At 45.8% G+C, this 19,022-nt stretch overlaps 1 protein-coding gene across 1 annotated transcript in view; it reads left to right on the forward strand.

Annotated features, from left to right (window-relative positions):
• The window catches only part of SLC14A2 (solute carrier family 14 member 2), a 78,454-nt gene that overhangs the window by 21,186 nt on the left and 38,246 nt on the right, over positions 1 to 19,022 (forward strand). The window contains exons 5-10 of the mRNA XM_025365218.1: positions 514 to 694; positions 1,800 to 1,989; positions 7,192 to 7,320; positions 12,237 to 12,429; positions 16,437 to 16,584; positions 17,976 to 18,110. Coding sequence (XP_025221003.1) covers positions 514 to 694; positions 1,800 to 1,989; positions 7,192 to 7,320; positions 12,237 to 12,429; positions 16,437 to 16,584; positions 17,976 to 18,110 — 976 coding nt within the window. The remainder of the gene's footprint in view (positions 1 to 513; positions 695 to 1,799; positions 1,990 to 7,191; positions 7,321 to 12,236; positions 12,430 to 16,436; positions 16,585 to 17,975; positions 18,111 to 19,022) is intronic.

Genomic DNA, 19,022 nt, shown 5'->3' on the forward strand with positions numbered 1-19,022 from the left:
CTGGCTGGCCACTGCTGCAGTGGAGAGGGACTCAAGACTGCTGGGATGGCCTTCCAGAGCTGTCCTGACTTGCAGTAAGGAGGTCCCATATCTTTACTCATCACTACTTTGAAATTACAGAAGGTATTGGATCTGCTATGCATACATGTATATCATAATTTTTAGTATGACTATAACTGTATTTCAGTATAATTGGTTCGGTTTGCAGTCCTATTATCTGATATTTGCATTTACAAACATTATTCTGAAAAGAAGCTCATGGGCTTCATTAAACTGCCAAAAGGGACCCATGGCACGAAGTGAAGAAATACTGCTGTGAAGAAGGTGCATGGTCCCGGGAAGAGCAGGCTTGTACGGGGTACTCTATGCAGCCGCAGACAATGGGCATGTGTTTCACCCTTTGTCTCATGATCCTTTATTTTTATCAAAAAAACTGCCACCACCCTCTATCCCCAAATGTCCCTGCTCTCAGAAAGCTGTATCATTTGATGTCTTGTTGGTTTCTCCTAAAAGGATCTCCGGTCTTCCAATGAAGATAGCCACATTGTGAAGATTGAAAAGCCCAATGAAAGGAGTAAAAGGAAAGAAGACGGGGTGGCCCATCGGCACTCAGCAGGCCAAAGGGGCATCAGGCTCTGCAAAGCAGTGGGCTACCTCACGGGTGACATGAAGGAGTACAGGATCTGGCTGAAAGGTAGGAAAATACCCTGGGCAGAGGCAGCCAGACCAGACCAGGCCGGGGAGACAACCCTCTCTCCGGTTCAGTCCAAAGCTGCTCCCTCACTCATTCACCCTCACCCTGGGTGGATTCACCCAGGACTGGGCCTCACCCAGGGCTGGAGTCCACAGCTGGGGGGACTTCAGCCCTAAGCTGACTCCAAGGGGATATGATATACCCTACTGGCCTGGAATTCTCATGGTTTCAGAATTAAATGCATTGATCTTAGTTCTTTGCAAATTGCTCGTTCCTATGTGAAATAGATACAGGACAACCATATTAGCAACAGATAAGCCATTTCCCAAGCTAGTTAAATGATCATTCCTTCACTCGATTCACTTGTTGCACAGCCATTTATTATGTGTCTATTATGTGCCAAGAAAATGTTGGCCTTATCCTTCCCAAAGCTTCAGGATTCTTTCCTTTTAACTTCTTCTCGAACTAAACACTGAAAGGAACACCACACCCTTCCACTCCCACTAGCCCCGACACCTGCACAAGTTGTCCTGGAAACCAAACCAGCAGACGAGGCAGAATGTATGCCCCTTTCCTATACCTGGCCTCCTCCAGGCCCTGACTCAGTACTGATTTTCACAGTTGGGCTGCGACAATTTCTTCCCCAGTGTCTTTTCTTCAGGCTACTTTTTTTGCTTCTCAGATACCAGCCCTCAACTGAGTCATCCAGCACTACAGAAAAAAGAATTTCCTACCCCCCACCCCCAACCTTCCAAAACCCTTTCTTTTGGACCAATAAATTTCCCTTGGAAAAAAAAGAACCTCCCAGAGCTTCTTTTCCAAACAAGCCAATGGCTGGAACAGCGTTAAATTAGTCTCAGCACGGTGCCTCTGGCTATATGGCAAAACCTACCACCCACTGCAGAATGATTGCTGGGCCACTGAGAGATGTGGGCTGGGCACCAGACTCCCCTCTACCCCCACCCCTCCATCCCCATCTCTGGCCTGGCTGAATGGGAAGTGTCCTGGCTTACACATCCCTGTTTTCCTTTGTTGCCATGCCAACCAGCAGCTCAGCAGAGCAGCCCAAGCTGGACCTGCTGATGGCTCGCTCTCTTTCTTTCAGACAAGCACCCTGCCCTCCAGTTCATAGACTGGGTCCTGAGAGGGACCGCTCAGGTGATGTTCGTCAACAATCCTCTCAGCGGCCTCATCATCTTCATAGGGCTACTGATCCAGAATCCCTGGTGGACAATCACTGGGGCCCTGGGGACAGTGGTCTCAACCTTAACAGCTCTCGCCTTGGGCCAAGACAGGTGGGTCCCTCTCTATAGGGATTTTAGCAGGATGCGTGGGACAGAAAGTAGAGAGGTGTTTACTTGAGTAATCAGCCAACCTGACCCTCCCAGACAGCCAAAATCTCCTATCAACTTTAAGCAGGTCACTGACGGTCCTTGCAGAATTACACTGCTCCTGCTCACAGCAGGTGACAGTGTCAACATTCACTTGACTGTGGAGACTTCTGCAAACACTGTCTCAGAGGGAGGTGCAGAGGAATAGCTAAGCTGTTCTTCCCTCACAGAGCCTACCATCTAGTTGAAGGAGACAAGATTAATAGGCAATGAATGTCTCAGAATAATACGGTACAGTATATAATTGAGTTCAGAGAAGACAGACATCACCAAGTGCTGGGAAGATTAGAGAGGCTACTTCCTAGCTATAAAGGTTGGATATGGGGGATTGGAGAGAAGGCAAGGAGAGGGGAGGACAGTGTGGGAAGGGGCTCTGAGGAAGGGAAGCAAACAGGGCCGGCAGGAGGCATAGATACAGATGTGAAAGAAGCTGGCCTCGCACTGGCTGTGCAAAGTCAAGTAACAACAACAAGGGCCAGGCATGGTGGCTCATGCCTATAATCTTAGCACTTTGGGAAGCTTAAAGCAGGCAGATCACTTGAGGCCAGGAGTTTGAGGCCAGCCTGGCCAACATAGTGAAACCCCATCTCTACTACAAATACAAAAATTAGCTGTGTGTGGTGGCACATGCCTGTATTCCTAGCTATGCGGAAGGCTGAGGATCTCTTGAACCTGGGAGGTGGAGGTTGCAGTGAGCCAACATCGTGCCACTGCACTCCAGCCTGGGTGACAGAGCAAGACTCTTTTTCAAAAAAAAAAAAAAAAGCAAGAAAAGAAAAGAAAAAATAAAAAAGAACAATAACAATTCGCATTTTGTAGAACTTGACCACTTCCTCAGACTTTGCCGTATATTATTCCAGTGGTTCCCAAACTTTCCTGATGGTCAGAATCACTTAAGATGGTTGTTAAATAGTTTCAGGCTGGGCACGGTGGTTCACACCTGTAACCCCAGCACTTCAGGAGACCTAGGCGGGAGGATCACAAGGTCAAGAGATTGAGACCATTCTGGCCAACATGGTGAAACCCTGTCTCTACTAAAAGTACAAAAATTAGCTGGGCATGGTGGCACACGCCTGTAGTCCCAGCTACTTGGGAGGCTGAGGCAGGAGAATCGCTTGAACCCAGGAGGCTGAGGTTGCAGTGAGCCGAGATTGTGCCACAACACTCCAGCCTGGTGACAGAGCGAAACTCTGTCTCAAAAAAAAAAAAAAAGAAAAGAAATAGTTTCAGTCCACCCCTCCCCTTCCTCTCACAGCTATGCCAATTCAGTGGATCAGGGAGTGTGTACTTTTAACAAGGTCCTCCTGGATGCTTCTGATGCTTGGGAAACACTGGATTATCCCCTATCTTAGTGTTTTTCAATTTGGGGATCACCAACCCATTTCCAGATCATGAATTAATTGTCAGCAGCATCTTTTAAAGTTAAAACAATAGCATAAAATAAAACTGATGAGAGTAGTCTATATATGGTAATGGTAAATATTATTTGGTGAAATTTTTGTTTCATTTATGTTGGGGATGTGTGTGTGGGAGGGAGGGAGAGAAAGAAAGAAAGTGAAAGCTAAGTCATAATATAAAATGCATTTCTTACAGTGGGTTTCTCTCAAAAAAAAAAAAAAACTAAGAAGCACTGTCATATCTTGTTAGCTGTGACTCTTACCACCATTCACAAGGCACAGTGAAGGCAACAGAGTCCACATCTTGCACGTGGGGGAAAGGAGACTGGAAGCGGAGAGATACCTACCAAAGGTGCCACAGCCAATGGGTGGCAGGACTTAGGCTTGGAGGCATGACCTGCATCTTCTGGGCTCAAGGTCATGCTGTCCCCATCATGGTACCTGTGAGGACAACATGGCCAGAGGCCCATTGGTAAACCCAAAGTAATCAGAGCTGGATGTGTTGTAACCAACCTCAGGCCCAGCTGACATTCCTCATTCCACTGAGACAAACCCGTGAGTCCGCCTGGCCCTGGGGAGAAGTTGCTCATGCACCTCTAGGGTGGCCTTGGAGGACCACTCCGATTCTAGCATGCTAGGAAGCCATTCGAGGTCAGATGGATGAGAGGCTGAATTCTTCTGAGTGCACATCTGGTGGGTGAGATTAAAAATGGGCTCCAGCCAGGATCTTGTGTCTGCTTTGGTTAGTGGGCCTCCTATTCCTTGTTCCCAAGTACCTGTCAACCATGGGCAGCTGGCATAGAACTGGGACCCTGGCAGATCAGCCCATGCCTCACTGCTTCATCACTGTGTGCTGAAATTTACCTGGCGTGAACTCTGTGCAGCCCACTGCCTTCTTAGCTGTGTGTCTCAGGCAAGCACTTCCCCCTCCAGCCCCATTATCCTATCTGTATAATCTACTGTCCAGCTGAGACGAGCCCAAGACCCTCCCTGCACTGACACTCTGATTCTTTGATTATCCTCCCCACCGTTAATCTACTGGTAAACTTGCCAAGCCATTCAGAGAGTCGCTTCACAGACTTCAGTTTTACAAGGGGGGACGCACACCAGGCATGCCTAATCCTCACAAACATCCTGATTAAGAATTTAAGACAAATTGCATCAGATAAAAACCCAGCCCCTCGGCTTGGCTCCCCAAGTGTCATTTGATGGGTCTTATGCTACCTAGTGCTCAATCAACATCACACTTGTCCCTAGTTAAGTACTTTTGCTTCTGTGATCCCTGACACCAGCTGTACCTGTCTATCTAATTCTACCATTCCCTGGAATCCTTCCTCCCACAGGGAGCCACTCCTGATTCCCTCTGTGCTCTCTGAACCTTTCTTTCTCTCTGAACAACCACAGAACACATCCCAGCACTAGACTGAATTGTTCTGTAAGTTTTTTTATTCTTCTTTCTCTGGCTATATTCTAAGCATGTTCAGGAGAAGAAGTTGGTTTCCAATATGCCATATACACCCACAGTGCCTAGAAAAGATCTAGGCTTTGTTGCTGACAGGTTGGTGCTTTGTTCTACGCCATAGGCTCAAAGCTGTAGCCACTGGACACAACATCAATACACATGTCTTCTAAGGAGCCACGAGCTCACTGCTGTCCACAATGAACCACTGACACAGTTGCATATTCTAAGCATGACCTCTGCCACCCCTGCTACCCTTTAATCACCCCCGCTGTCCCCACCCCCAGTTCCCCACTAGCCTAAGACTGTACTTTACAGATGGTAACTGAAGGTCAACAACACCAACGCTGCAGTTCCCTGATGGAATGTGGTCTGAATGGAGACCTTTTTGGCATTGGTGTTGAACCTAATTTTGTATATTTTATAGTCAGGGAGGGAAATCCAGAAGCCACCAATGTTTTAGTAAAAACAAGAATTCTGGAGGGACACTCTCCACAGAGTGGGGCAGCTATTGGTATTAAAACAAAAAAAAGCACTAAATTATATCACCAAACACAAAAGGGAAACTGTAGAGAAAATGCAAACACACTAAAAATGTGATTCTCCCAAAACGTGGATTTCTGCTCTTGAAGTGCTCCCCAGTGGTCTTCTCTGCCACCTCCCTCCATCCCACCTGCTGCCTGTCTCCAGCTGCCCCGTATCTTCCTGGCCTCAAGAGCAGCTGATGACACAGCTTGTCCTGTGTCTAGTACAAGTGTCCACACATGTGCCTTGTGCTACAGCTTTCTTGCAGGAAGCTGTCTAGATATGCGCTCTCCTGCCCCTTTCCCATCCTCCTGCTCTCCTCTTATCTAGGTTACAGACCTCCTGGTCACTACAGAGGTGAAAGGTCCTCCCCCTTCCAGACCTAAGTCACAGCCCCTGCTGGGTTGGAGCCCTCCTCTAGCCAGAATTCCCTTCCTGCATCTCAGGGAGCCCTAAGCTTCCAGAAGCTTCTGCCATGCAAGAACAGCCAACACATGGTAAGGTTTAGCATGCACACATGTTCAGTCAACAAATACTGGCTGAGCAGCCTCCATGCACAGCCTCCTTGACATTGCTTGGTTACTGGGCCACAGCAACAGACACACAGACACACTTCAGCCCTCATAGAACTAAAGTGAGTGCAGAGGGACTGACCACAAGCACACACAGGTCATTCCTTGGCAGGGATCTTGCAGTGCAAGCTGCCCACACCCCTCTCTCACCCATAACCCATGCCCCTCACCCGGCAGAGCAATTAGAAAGGTCAAGGACAGTGTTTATTAGGATCAGGAGGAGAATTGTAGGTGCACACCCCAGCTTCTCCTCTGAAAAAGAAGGAGGTGCCAGACTCATGCGTGGATACTATACCACACTTCTGGGCCATTCCTCACCAAGGAGCACCTGGGAACCCGGAGCTAAACCAGCTTATTCACTCTGGTGCAGACATGCAGAGAGAGAAAGTACCCAGATTCCAGCTACAGATAATTTTTTTTTTTTTTTTTTTTTTTTTTTTTTTTGAGACAGTGTCTTCCTTTGTCACCCAGGCTGGACTGGAGTGCAATGGTGAGATCTTGGCTCACTGCAGCCTCAACCTCCTGGGCTCAAGTGATCCTCCCACCTTAGCCTCCCAAGTAGCTGGGACTACAGGCATGCACTACCACACCTGGCTACTTTTTGTATTTTAGCAGACATGGGGTTTCACCATGTTGCCCAGGCTGGTTGAACTCCTGGGCTCGAGTCATCCTCCCGCCTTGGACTCCCAAAGCGCAGGGATTACAGGCATGAGCCACTGTGCCTGGCCAACTACAGAGAATTTTACACAATGTAATCATAACACTCTTTCTCCTTCCCTCTCTTCTCTCTCCCTTTCTCTCCCCAACTCCCACACACAACTTCCTTGTGTCACACCTCAGGTTTCTATTATATTTCCCCCTATACTTAGCAGTCTAAGTCTCCCCTGATAAGCAAAGAAGAGCTTCGCCACAGAAAAAGTGCATAATTTTAATTGTTGATCAGCAAGACAAGGAGGGCGTGCAGGTGTGTGTTTTATCAGGAAAGGTGCTGGCAGCTATGTGACTGCCCAATATTCACTGAGCGAACTCACTTTTTTCTAAGCATTATTATTAAAGGAATCATCTAAATGAAGCATATCCTCAAAGCACCAGGAGGGAGGGGCCCACTAACACCACCAACTTCAAATGCAAAGTTACTCTGTTTCCCCACCAGGTCTGCCATTGCCTCAGGACTCCATGGGTACAATGGGATGCTGGTGGGACTGCTGATTTCCGTGTTCTCAGAGAAGTTAGACTACTACTGGTGGCTTCTGTTTCCTGTGACCTTCACAGCCATGGCCTGGTGAGGCACCTCATTTTTTCTGCTCACAGCTCCATGGGGCCCCAAGACATTTGTGTGTCTTACACTGGCCAGAGACAGGACATACACATGTGGGGCCCAGCCCCTTCACAGCCAGGCTAGCTTGTCTGACACTGTGAAAGCCCATGAGTTCTCTTGTAACACAAGGGGGTCATTTGGAGATATGGAATAAGGAGGATTATTTTGTTTGTTTGACACAGAGTCTCGCTGTGTCACCCAGGCTGGAGTGCTGTGGTACAATCTCGGCTCACTGCAAGCTCCATCTCCTGGGTTCACACCCTTCTCCTGCCTCAGCCTCCCAAGTAGCTGGGACTACAGGCACCCGCCACCATGCCCGGCTAATTTTTTGTATTTTTAATAAAGACAGGGTTTCACCGTGTTAGCCAAGATGGTCTCGATCTCCTGACCTCGTGATCCGCCTGCCTCAGCCTCCCAAAATGGTGGGATTACAGGCATGAGCCACCGCACCTGGCCAGGAGAATTCTTTAAATCAACAAGACAACTTGTGTTTTATTGCAATGGTAATCTTCCTGAATGACATTCTTAGTAATAAAGGTCAGCATTTCCTAAGTTATTCCTGCTTGCTTGACATAGTGCTAAGCAGGGCTTATGCAGTGCTAAGCACGGCTACATTTGCCCACAGTTTACAGAAGGGAAGACCAAGGCATGCAGAGATTAAGTCACTTGCAGCAGGTTGTACTTTTTGGAAGTTTTTGATGCTGGTATTCCAAATCCAATATGCACTATTAAACCGCAGGTTGCATGGGAATTGTCTATTATGTGGCCTAACCAAGACCTAAAAGCTGAAAACCTGCTTGTGATAGAAGCAGAGAGCTTTCTTGGAACAGAATATTTATATGTAAAGCATAGAATCTTTGAACTGGAAGTATCGGTTGAGATCTTGCTGGGCAATCACCTCATATTGTAGATGAAATAAGAAGGTCAGGATGAAAGGGGGGTTAGGAACAAATATTCACCGAGTGAGGGGTTGCTGGGCCATTCACACATGTGATCCTTAGTTCACATGAATTTACAGCAGGTCTGTCGAGCATCTCAGGGTCTCTGCTGTGTGCTCGCTGTCATGGTGAACCTTTGTCCCCCAGACCCTGACTTCACATGTGTATACCACCCTGTTCTCAACTTCCCTCAAACAGGGTGATTTATTCCTATTCTCAGCAATAAATCAGACAGAATGATTTATTTTTAACATCTCTAAGAAGTAAATGCCTTTCTTTGGTTTCAAAGTCTGCAGTTACTAAAACCAGTTAGTTTAATTTAGCTTAAGTACTGTTTTATTGCTTTTTAGTAGTGCTTGCAAATAAATTACTACATTAAGCATTCTGGGCAATTTAGTTTTCTTCTTAGGGTTTCTTTCTCAATCCATTGGGACAAAATCCAAGACAGTCATTTCTATGGGGATTTTCTTAATGCCCCCCACATTCCCGCCTGTGAAAAGGAGAACTTGCCTTCATTTGCATACATTTGGTTTAAAACTACATAGATTAAGCCCCTCAGCACAGCTCCTCAGCCACATTGCACTGGCTGGCAATTAGACTTCAGTGCCCCCTATCCCCCTTCCCAATTTAAAGGACAAAAAACACTGAGCACCCCACCCTGGGCTCTGTGCTACTACTCCAGTGCATTCATCAATCCATTTATGGGGCCCCTGAAATTCAAGTCATAGGGCAGGTATTAGTAGTGCCATTTTCCAGGTTCGTTCAGTAAACAAATATCTGTTGAGTGCCTGAAACTATTTGTTGAGTGAAAGGTCGATCCCAGATGCTGGGAATATTTGTAAACAAGGAAAAGTCTCTATTCCCTTGGAGCTCACATTCTTCTCGGCTAAGACAGAAATAAACTTATAAACTAGTTAATAAAAGGGATCATTTCAAGATGTGATAAGTGCTTTGAGGAAAGCAAGAGAGGCTAAATGGGACAGCAAATGATTCCAGACATGTGTGATCAGAGAAGACAACTTTGCAGAGGGGACATTTGAGCTGTCGCCTAAATGATAAGAAGGCATCTGTCATCTGAAGACGTGGGTGAAGGATGTTGCAGGCAAAAGCAGCCCCCAAATGGGGAAGTGTGATGATGTATTCTAGGAAGACAGACAAGACTGGTGTGGCAGAAGCCCAGTGAAGGATGGAGGAGTGGCAGGAGGGGAGGGCAGAGACTCGATGAGAGTCAGACCAGGTACACCCTGAAGACCCAGTAAGACTGATTTCTATATCAGCTTATCAGCTGTGATAGAAAGCAGTTGGAGAGTTTTAGGCAGAGGTGTAATGGGATATGGTTTAAATCTAAACAAATCACTCTGCTTGCAGGATGGAAACGGATTTTAACTGGAGTAAGACTAGATACTGGAAGCATCTGCTACAATAATCCACAATTATCTGCTACAAAACCCCACAGAGATGACAGTGTTTAGATTAGAGTAATATCCATGAACATGGTAAGAAGTGAGTGGGTCTGGGGTATATTTTAAGGACAACAGAGGCAACACAACTTGTTGGGACGTTGTGGAATACCAAGGAAAGGAAAAGAAAAGAAAATCGAATACACTCCTATAATGTGCCCGAGTACCTGGGTTAATACAAAAGACCAAGAGAAGAACTGGTTGTTGTTTCACGCGTCCGTGTGAAAAGATCACCAAACAGGCTTTGTGTGAGCAACATGGCTGTTTATTTTACCTGGGTGCAGGTAGGCTGAGTCCAGAAAAGGAGTCAGCAAAGGGTGGTGGGATTATCATTAGTTCTTACAGGTTTTGGGATAGGCAGTGGATCTCACAAAGTACATTCTCAAGACTGGGGAGAATTACAAAGAAACTTCTTAAGGGTGGGGGAGATTATAAAGAACTTTGATCAGTTAGGGTGGGGCAGAAAAAATCACAATGGTGGAATGTCATCAGTTAAGGCTATTTTCACTTCTGTGGATCTTCAGTTGCTTCAGGCCATCTGGATGTATACGTGCAGGTCACTGGGGATATGATGGCTGAGCTTGGGTTCAGAGGCCTGACAGTTGGTGGCAGGAGACAGGATACAAATTAAGAATTCTGTTTGGACACATTATACTGTAGACTTCCAAGTAGAGATGTTGTAAAGGTAATTGGATATACAAATCTGAAACACAGTGATATGATCAAGATTCGGGAGGCGGAAGCACACAGAAGCTTTCATCTATGGTACTAAAGGCAATCACCCAACAGAGAAGATTTTTTTGAGAGAGAGAGAGAAAAGATTCAAGACAGAATCATATGCTTTTCCATCATTTAGAAGTCTGGCAAGAAAGGGGAAAAACCATCAAAAAAGACTAAGAAGGAGCAGGCAAGAAGAAAACTAAGAAAATCCAGTGTCACGGTAGCCCAGACAGAAAGTATTTCAATATGGTGGGCAGGTCCAACTGTCAAATCAAAGCAATGGGGAATGACCATGGACTTGGCAAGATAGATGCCATTGGTGAAATGGACAAGAGCCATTTCCATGGTGTAATGAGGGCACACACCTGATTGAAGTGGGTTTGGGAAAGACTAGGAGGAAAAGATTGGGGACAGCACAGAAAGCCAACCATTTCGAAGGATATTGCCCTGAAGGGAGCAGAGAAATGGAGCCACAGCTGGAGTGGCCATCAGGTTAAAGGAGGAAGATGTTTAAAGGTAGAAGACACTAGAGCATGTTATATCCTGATGAGAAAAGGGATTAAAGCTGTAAGAGAGAAAGGAGAAAATTACAGGAATGAAGTCCCTGAGGCAGATTAGATCCAAAGAAAAGGGAAAAGAATTGTCCTGATGAAGGAGCAGGGACGCTTCAATTATGTGAAAAAGGCAGAGAGGCAGAGTATGTGGGAAGAAAGCAGACAAGGTGTGGATTTTATGGCTGGGAAAACAAGCCTTTCTCATCTTGTCACTTCTATTTTCTTAATGAAGTAAAGCCAGGTGGTTGGCTGAGGCTAAAGGGAAGCAGACAGTAAAGATTTGAGGAGAAAGGTGAAAAAGTGAAATACTTGTCTCAGTAAGTTGGAGAGTTAATTGGCGAGGGATGTGTAGGAGGGTTTTCAGGAAGTCTTAAATGCCTTTTTGAAATTCATGGTCATTCATTAAAAGCAGACCATTTAAACAAATCATGCAACTTCAGGTTTTGCCCAGCAGGTCACTGAGTGTGGGTGATGTGGGGTATTCGGTGTCTAGGGTGGCTGGTGCCTTCCAGAGGAAACTGAAGCTAAGGGAGATTAATTACCTAACAATGTTCCTTCAGCATGTACGCATAGGAGTGAGTTAGGATTTGCACTAAGCTTTGTCTGTCTCCAACATCCATTCTCTTTCCAAGGAAAAGGTGAAGAAGACAGAGGGTAAAACAACTGAAGGTCCTATTTTTCCCCTGGCAGTTTCCAGAGTAGCTCCAAGTATTTTTGCTGAAATTAGACCTGCAAATTGCCCATATGCCATTGCAGCCTCCTCCTAGAAGGTCAGTCTTCTAAAATGTTATCACAGCCCTGAACAATAGTCATTGTACTATTCAAAGGCAACACGTTACATTTTGTAAGGGTCACATTTTGTTTAGTTTTCTCGGTTTAAAAAACAAGGAAATATTTCCATTATTTTATAAAGTGTTTTACTCAAAATAAGTTACGATATTTTTAAAATGTGTTTCTCAGTGGTGTAAGCTTATGAAGCAGATGACAATAAATTGGCCAAAAAAAAGAAAAGAAAAGAAAAAAAGGTAAGAGCAGAAATTGAATACCTTATTCCCTATCCCAGATCAGTGGAACACTGGAGTCTCAAGGGGGCCAGAAACGCTGTGCCTAGGAGAGGAGTCAGTGGATGATACAGTGGCCAGAGCTGCTGAGACAATGTAGACCTCAGGATGTCACAGGGATTAACCCTTTGTCTCTTCCATCTGCAGCCCAGTTCTTTCTAGTGCCTTGAATTCCATCTTCAGCAAGTGGGACCTCCCAGTCTTCACGCTGCCCTTCAACATTGCAGTCACCTTGTACCTTGCAGCCACAGGCCACTACAACCTCTTCTTCCCCACAACACTGGTAGAGCCTGTGTCTTCAGTGCCCAATATCACCTGGACAGAGATGGAAATGCCCCTGGTAAGTTACCCAGTGGTGATGAGTTGAGACCCCCATATTCCACTGCAGGCCTTCTTGCCAACCAATTTGTGGATTACCCATGCTCTCAGCTTCTCTAGAAACATCTCTGCCAGATGATGGACCTCAGCAGGGTATCAGAAAAGGTTGCTGCCATGTCCATAGATCCTTTCAACAAGTACTTATTGAACAAGTAACGCGGCCTGGATACTTTTTCAGATACTGAGAACACACAAAGATGACATCCTGCTCTTGTGAAGCCTGCATTCTATACAGGGAAACTCCAACACACAAGTGAACAGATAAGCGTTGACAGTACAGAATCGTGGTGGTTGAGTAAAAGATATTAGATAAAATGTATAGTCAGATAAAGGGGCAAGATACTAAAATAAACATTTAAAATTAGGATTTTAAAGGAATTAGCATAGAAGGCAGAGGGTTAATTTTTATATACTCTCTCTCTTAGTGGTTCTCAGGCAGGGATAATTTTGCCCCTTGGAGACATTAGGCAATGTCTGGAGACATTTTTATTGTCAAGACTAGAGAGGTGCCACTGACATCTAATGAGTCAAGGCCAGGGACGCTGCCAAACATCCTACGATGCACAAGACAGCTTCCCCCTGCCCCTGCAGAGAGTAATACAGAACAAAGTGTCAATAGGGCCAAAGGGGAGAAACCCTGCTTTCTGTCCTTTTGTGGTAAATGTACATATTCATTAATCTGCTGATCTCTAGACATTGAAGATATAGGAATGTAGTAAAGATCTAACATAAGATTAAATATATAGAATTGTAAAACTTTGGCCTTGTTAATGAACAGAGATAGCTAATAGCTAATACTTAGCAAGCTTACTATGTATCAGATACTGTTCCAAGCCCTTGACATATTAACTCATTTAGCCCTCATAATATAACCTAATACTGTAGGTACCATCATTATCACTATTTTATAGGTGAGAAAACTAAGACACAGAGAGGGTTAGTTGGCCAAAGTCCAACTGCAGATAGTGCCTGTTCTTAAACCCCAAGCAGCCTGACACAAAGCCTAAGCTTTGAACCATCACCCGCCTAGTCCAAGGCAGGACATATACATGCAGCTTGAACAATCCCAGTGAGGCAAAATCCCCTACTTATTGGTGCAATCCACCCTGTCATGTTGCAGTATTCTTTACCTTCATCAGAAATCCATCTCCCTTTATCTTTCACCCATTGGTTCCAGTCTGCTTTCTAGAGCAATTCAGGCTATTGTTTCTGCAACAGTCTTTTGAATATTTGCTATCATAACCTAAGTCCTCAAATATTGTTTGTGTGATACGATCCTTGAGTCCTGCCCGTCTAGGTGTGCTGCAACCTCAGTGTAGCCTGCTGCTGTGCTCAGCTCTGGAGCTACCACTCCAGGGTCCTCCAGGGACAGCCACACTCTAAACCTAAACCCAGCAGAAAAGGAAATGCTTCCCCAGCCGTGGTTGTTAACACTGCGGCAAACAATGCAAAACCTTTTCAAGTTGTGTCTGAGGCTGGGGCTGGGGCACGAGTGGCAGTGTTAGGGCATAAACCCAAGAACATGGAAAAGACAGAGCTCTGCATTTAAGGGAAAGCCCACCTTCTCAGGTGGAAAACAGGCAGAGCAGGAGCAGGCATGACACTCAAAATTCTGCCAGGAGCATCAGTGACAGGCCGTCTGACAATCAGGCCACAGGCTGTCCCTGATCCCTATGCATGAGGTATTGCCCAAGTAATGGCCAAAGGCACATGTGGCACCAGCAGGAAGAAAGTCTCTCCGAGCCCCGACTCCACACTGCTAGCCGGACAACCCAACACCGAGGGGATCAGTGTGGTATGGGTCACAGAGAAAAGATGCCTCTTGTTCACCTTCAAAATAAGCAATTAGAAAGTGGTAGGAACCAAAACCAGGCATCCTGAGACCCATACCCACCCCCTTAACACCCCACCAGCCCACCACTCTGACAACCACCTTCCTTCTCTTTCCACCTTCTGGATCTGAGTTTTGAAGAATCAATGCCACTTCCCTCTTTCTCTTTGAAACAACAGAGAAAGGCCTTCCTATTTGTTTAATCAGCTTGTTGTTGCTACATAAGAATTATGAGGAGTGTGGAGAAGGCCTGGTGCTCAGTAAATTTCCATGGCACACCTGACTGCCCTTCACCCAGGGTGTCAGCTGCGGCCTGGGAGCAGCGTGCTGGGAGGGAAGGCCACCTGGGGAACAGCTCACCAGGCTGAAATGTGGATCCCAATGGAGGAAGCTTCATTCTAAACCCAGGCTCCATTGCAAGACCCCTCAATTCCTTCATTCCTCTCATTCTTGAGCCCTTGAGTTTAAAATCTGCATTCCCAGAAAGAAAGGTGGATGTGAACTCCCCTCAGCATCCCGCATTCCTCAGATCTTGGCAATCATGGGGTATTTATTAAGTAGACTTCCAGCCTGTTCCCAACATTTAAGCTGAGTTCCCTGGTCTGGTACAAAGTGTTTTCTGGGTTTCTATAAATATGATTGAGCACCCCACCCTTGCCATTCCTTTCACAAGATTATAGACTCTGGTCCAAATAGCATTTGGTTATTAAAAGGCCATTCATTCAGATACAAGAGTGGGCAAAGCTTAAGAGCCCTCTAGGCTCTTCAAATACTACTCCCTGAAGAAATCATACTTATTCCAGAATTAAATCAAATTGTCAAAAAAGTACAAAATCTGGTCCAAAGGGAGAAACTAAATGATTCCCAGCGTCTATAGCAACATCGATAGTGGATCATCCATAACTCATCTCCAGTGCATGCCAGACTCACCTAAGCCCCACCATGCCCCATATCAATTAAATCAGAATGTCTAGGGAAGAGCTGGCCATCAGTGTTTGTTTAAAGATTCCCAGAGGATTCTACTGTACAGCAAAGTTTGGGAACCACTGACCTAATCAATTCCTATTTGTTAAGCACCTATGATGTACCTGGGCATAAAGGGCCCTGTCCTCACAGAGGTCATGTGACCTGGCAATTATGAAAAGAACTACAGAGTCTTAAAGCTGGAAGATCATCTGCCAAGCCAGCCTCCTCATGCTATAGATGAGGATGTGACACGCTCACAGCCACACAATGAACTGTGCAGAGCCCTGATGGAAGCTGGAGCCCTCTACTCCCAGGCCATTGCTCTGCCTGCCCTGCCATTCTCCCTCCTTTCTTTTTCTGCCCTCAAAGGACTCCAAAAATATCCACAATTCAGCCTGGCCGAAGAAAAGCCATCTGACAGCATTGCCAAATAAATCCTCCCGAATTCCAGCACCACCAAGTTACTCTCAGGCTCAGGGATGTTTGGACTTCAGGCCATTCTCCAGACGTTCCACATACTACCTTTCCACAATGCTATGCAGTCTTTGTGAGCAGGGGACACACCTACTCCTCCTTTCCAAGGGCTCACAACCCCCAGGGTAGCTGTGAATGGCCAGGGGCCAGCAAAGAGGATGTGTCAGCAGTGGCTTGACAAAGAGACAGCAAGGGTGACAAAGACTTCAGACCTGAGCTAGGGGTCAAGCTCAGAGCCTCTAGTCTGCACTTGGCTACCAACAGGCTGGGTGACTTTTAGTCAAATCATATATCAAAATGGCCTATTATATTTCCAATATTCCTAGAATATTTGTATGGATTTCAGAAGGTCTAGAGGAAATCCCCAAGAGCCCTGAAACTCCCATTGGCATTCTAGGGAGGAGGTGCATTCTGGTCCCCTCAAAGCAGAAGCCATATGTTCCTCAGAAGCATCCATGCCCAGCCCGTGTTGGGGGCCCTGGCTTTGCATGAGGGATGCTCAGATGCCTGCTGGGTGGTGGAGTGAGGAGCTGTTTGTTCCAGCTCATGCCTCCCGTGTTCTCTCACACACTGGAAGGTGCAGTCATCCTCCTGTTCCACTCGATTACTCCCCCAAGGAATGGATCAAATCTGGTCCTGAGTCTGGTTTTACATTACTGGTCCATGCTCCAGTGACCTGTATTCTGTTAACTTTGCAGCTCTTACAAGCCATCCCTGTTGGGGTCGGTCAGGTGTACGGCTGTGACAATCCCTGGACAGGCGGTGTGTTCCTGGTGGCTCTGTTCATCTCCTCGCCACTCATCTGCTTGCATGCAGCCATTGGCTCAATCGTGGGGCTGCTAGCAGGTAGGACAGAGCTCCCTTTCTTCAGGTCCTCAGGATAATTCACTTGAGGTCACTTCTCCCCTACATACAGCAAATCTTCCAGACATTCTCTTCCCTGAAGTTTTAAATACTTTCAGGGAGCCAGGCATGGTGGCTCACGCCTATAATCCCAGCACTTTGGGAGGTCGAGGCAGACAGATGACCTGAGCTCAAGGTGAAAACCCATCTCTACTAAAAAATAAAATTAAATTAAAGTTTAAAAGTACAAAAATTAGCTGGGCATGGTGGTGGGCACCTGTAATCCCAGCTACTCAGGAAGCTAAGGCAGGAGAATCGCTTGAACCCAGGAGGCAGGGGTTACAATGAGCCAAGATCGTACCACTTCACTCCAGCCTGGGCAATAGAGTGAGACTCCGTCTCAAAAAAAAAAAAAAAAAAAGAAAAAAGAAAACAAACAAACAAGCAAACAAACAAACAAACAACAACATGGAGAGATGCAAAGGGGTAAGAACAAAGCTGGCCTGCAAACTGAGCCCCTAGAGCTGAGGGTGCTGGAGGGACACAGGGATCGGGGCGGGAGCAGTAACGAAGACCAACTGTGATATAATACATGTCCCAGCACTTTGAAATTTTTGGTAAGATACAAAGAAAATTGTTCTCAAACATTGGATTGCCATTTGACAAATGAGCTTTAATATTGTTACCTGTGTATATGTATGTACACACATTTAGATAGGTATTTGCTCTTTCTGACAGCAGAGTCAGAGATTGGGGTAGTAGCATTGGGAGTAGGAACCTGTTTTAGACTTCTTCCAATATTTTTCAAAGATTTTTTGGAAGCAAAATTTTTAAAAGTATTTTTTTATTTGGAAATAATTTTAAACTCATCAAAAAATGGTAAAAATAAAAATATGAGGCATCTGTAAATTCTTTCCCCAGATATACCCACATCTTACTCCTTCTGCTGTATCATTCCTTTATCTACATATATCCATAAGGGTAAAGAAATATTTTTCTGGGCCATTTGAAACAACGTTTTAAAAATATTTGTTTAAATCTTCTAAAGCTTTTTGGAATCTTTCTTGCTAAGACTGTAGTTGCTGTAGTCAAAGGAGTAAGAAGGGGCCTAGAATCCCACCTCCTTGCCTCTTCTCACCTAGAAGGAAATAGTCGGACCTCCAAGTAAAGCCTGTGGCTTGGATAACTGATTTGGAAACCACTGTTCTCTTCTCATTGAAGGTTTCCTAAGACCAGATGCCATTTGTAGAGGCTCTATTGATGGGCAGGTTTGGAGATGTGGGGTGAACAACAGTATGGAGGCCACCCTGAGACCTGAGACCTGGCACCAGCCCCAGGGTGGTCTTTGTTCTGTGGCCCAGAATCAGACAGAAACACCACACCTTGTCCCACAGCCCTGTCCGTGGCCACGCCCTTCAAGACCATCTACACAGGCCTCTGGAGCTACAACTGCGTCCTCTCCTGCATCGCCATCGGGGGCATGTTCTATGCCCTCACCTGGCAGACTCACCTGCTGGCCCTCATCTGTGGTAGGTGTTCAGAAAAGCTGACAACCAGGTTACTCTGGCTACTCCTTCCCTTCTTGTCTCTGTGAAACCCATGGGAACCACTAATCAATACTGTTCAGCAGTGACAGAAAGGCCAATGGCTGGCGTCCTAATGCCAGTGCTGCCCTTAACAGCTGGGATTTCAGGTTCCTTTCTGTCAAATGGGATCACAACCACCTAATAGTGTTACACTTACACAGTGTTGTAAAGTTTACAAGGGAATCCCATACACATTTCCCTGTGTGCTAATGACAGCATTCCTGCTCTCTATAACTCCTCATTCAACAACTGTTTATACAGCACCATCCACTGCCAGGACCTAGTCTAGGCATAGAAGTTACCATGGTGACTACATCCTCATGAAGCCACAGCCTAGCAGAAGAGAAGTAATTGCACAAATAATTACTAAGACTGCAGCATCCACAAAGGTTGTTGGAATGATCCAGTGAGGTGATGTACTAGGAGCACTAAAAATCGTAACAACATTATGCAAGCTCGATTTCCATAGAGTAAATACAGAATATGCTGCCAGAAGGGAAATCAGCCATAGTCCTTCTCATATACCTGTATCCCAGCACCATACCCTGTTATATAAATATATGAACTCATTTAATCCCCCCAAGAATACCACCAGGCATAGCCTGCCTGGCCCATTTTACAGATGAGGAAATGAGGCTCAGAGGGGCTAATTAACTTGCCCTAGAAGATAGCTATTAATGGCAAAAGGGAGAGTCAATCCCAGCCCCAGCTTCCCACCAGCTCTCCTCTCCTGGCATTGTTCTCTGGAAGCAGGAAAGGACATTAATAAATAAAACTAGAGTCAAGGAAACAGAAGAATAGCATCTGGAACAGCTTCTCTTTTGTTTTTTCTCACTTATGCATGGAGACTGAGAA

The sequence above is a fragment of the Theropithecus gelada genome, chromosome 18, assembly GCF_003255815.1.
Source record: "Theropithecus gelada isolate Dixy chromosome 18, Tgel_1.0, whole genome shotgun sequence".
NCBI classification, from domain to species: domain Eukaryota; kingdom Metazoa; phylum Chordata; class Mammalia; order Primates; family Cercopithecidae; genus Theropithecus; species Theropithecus gelada.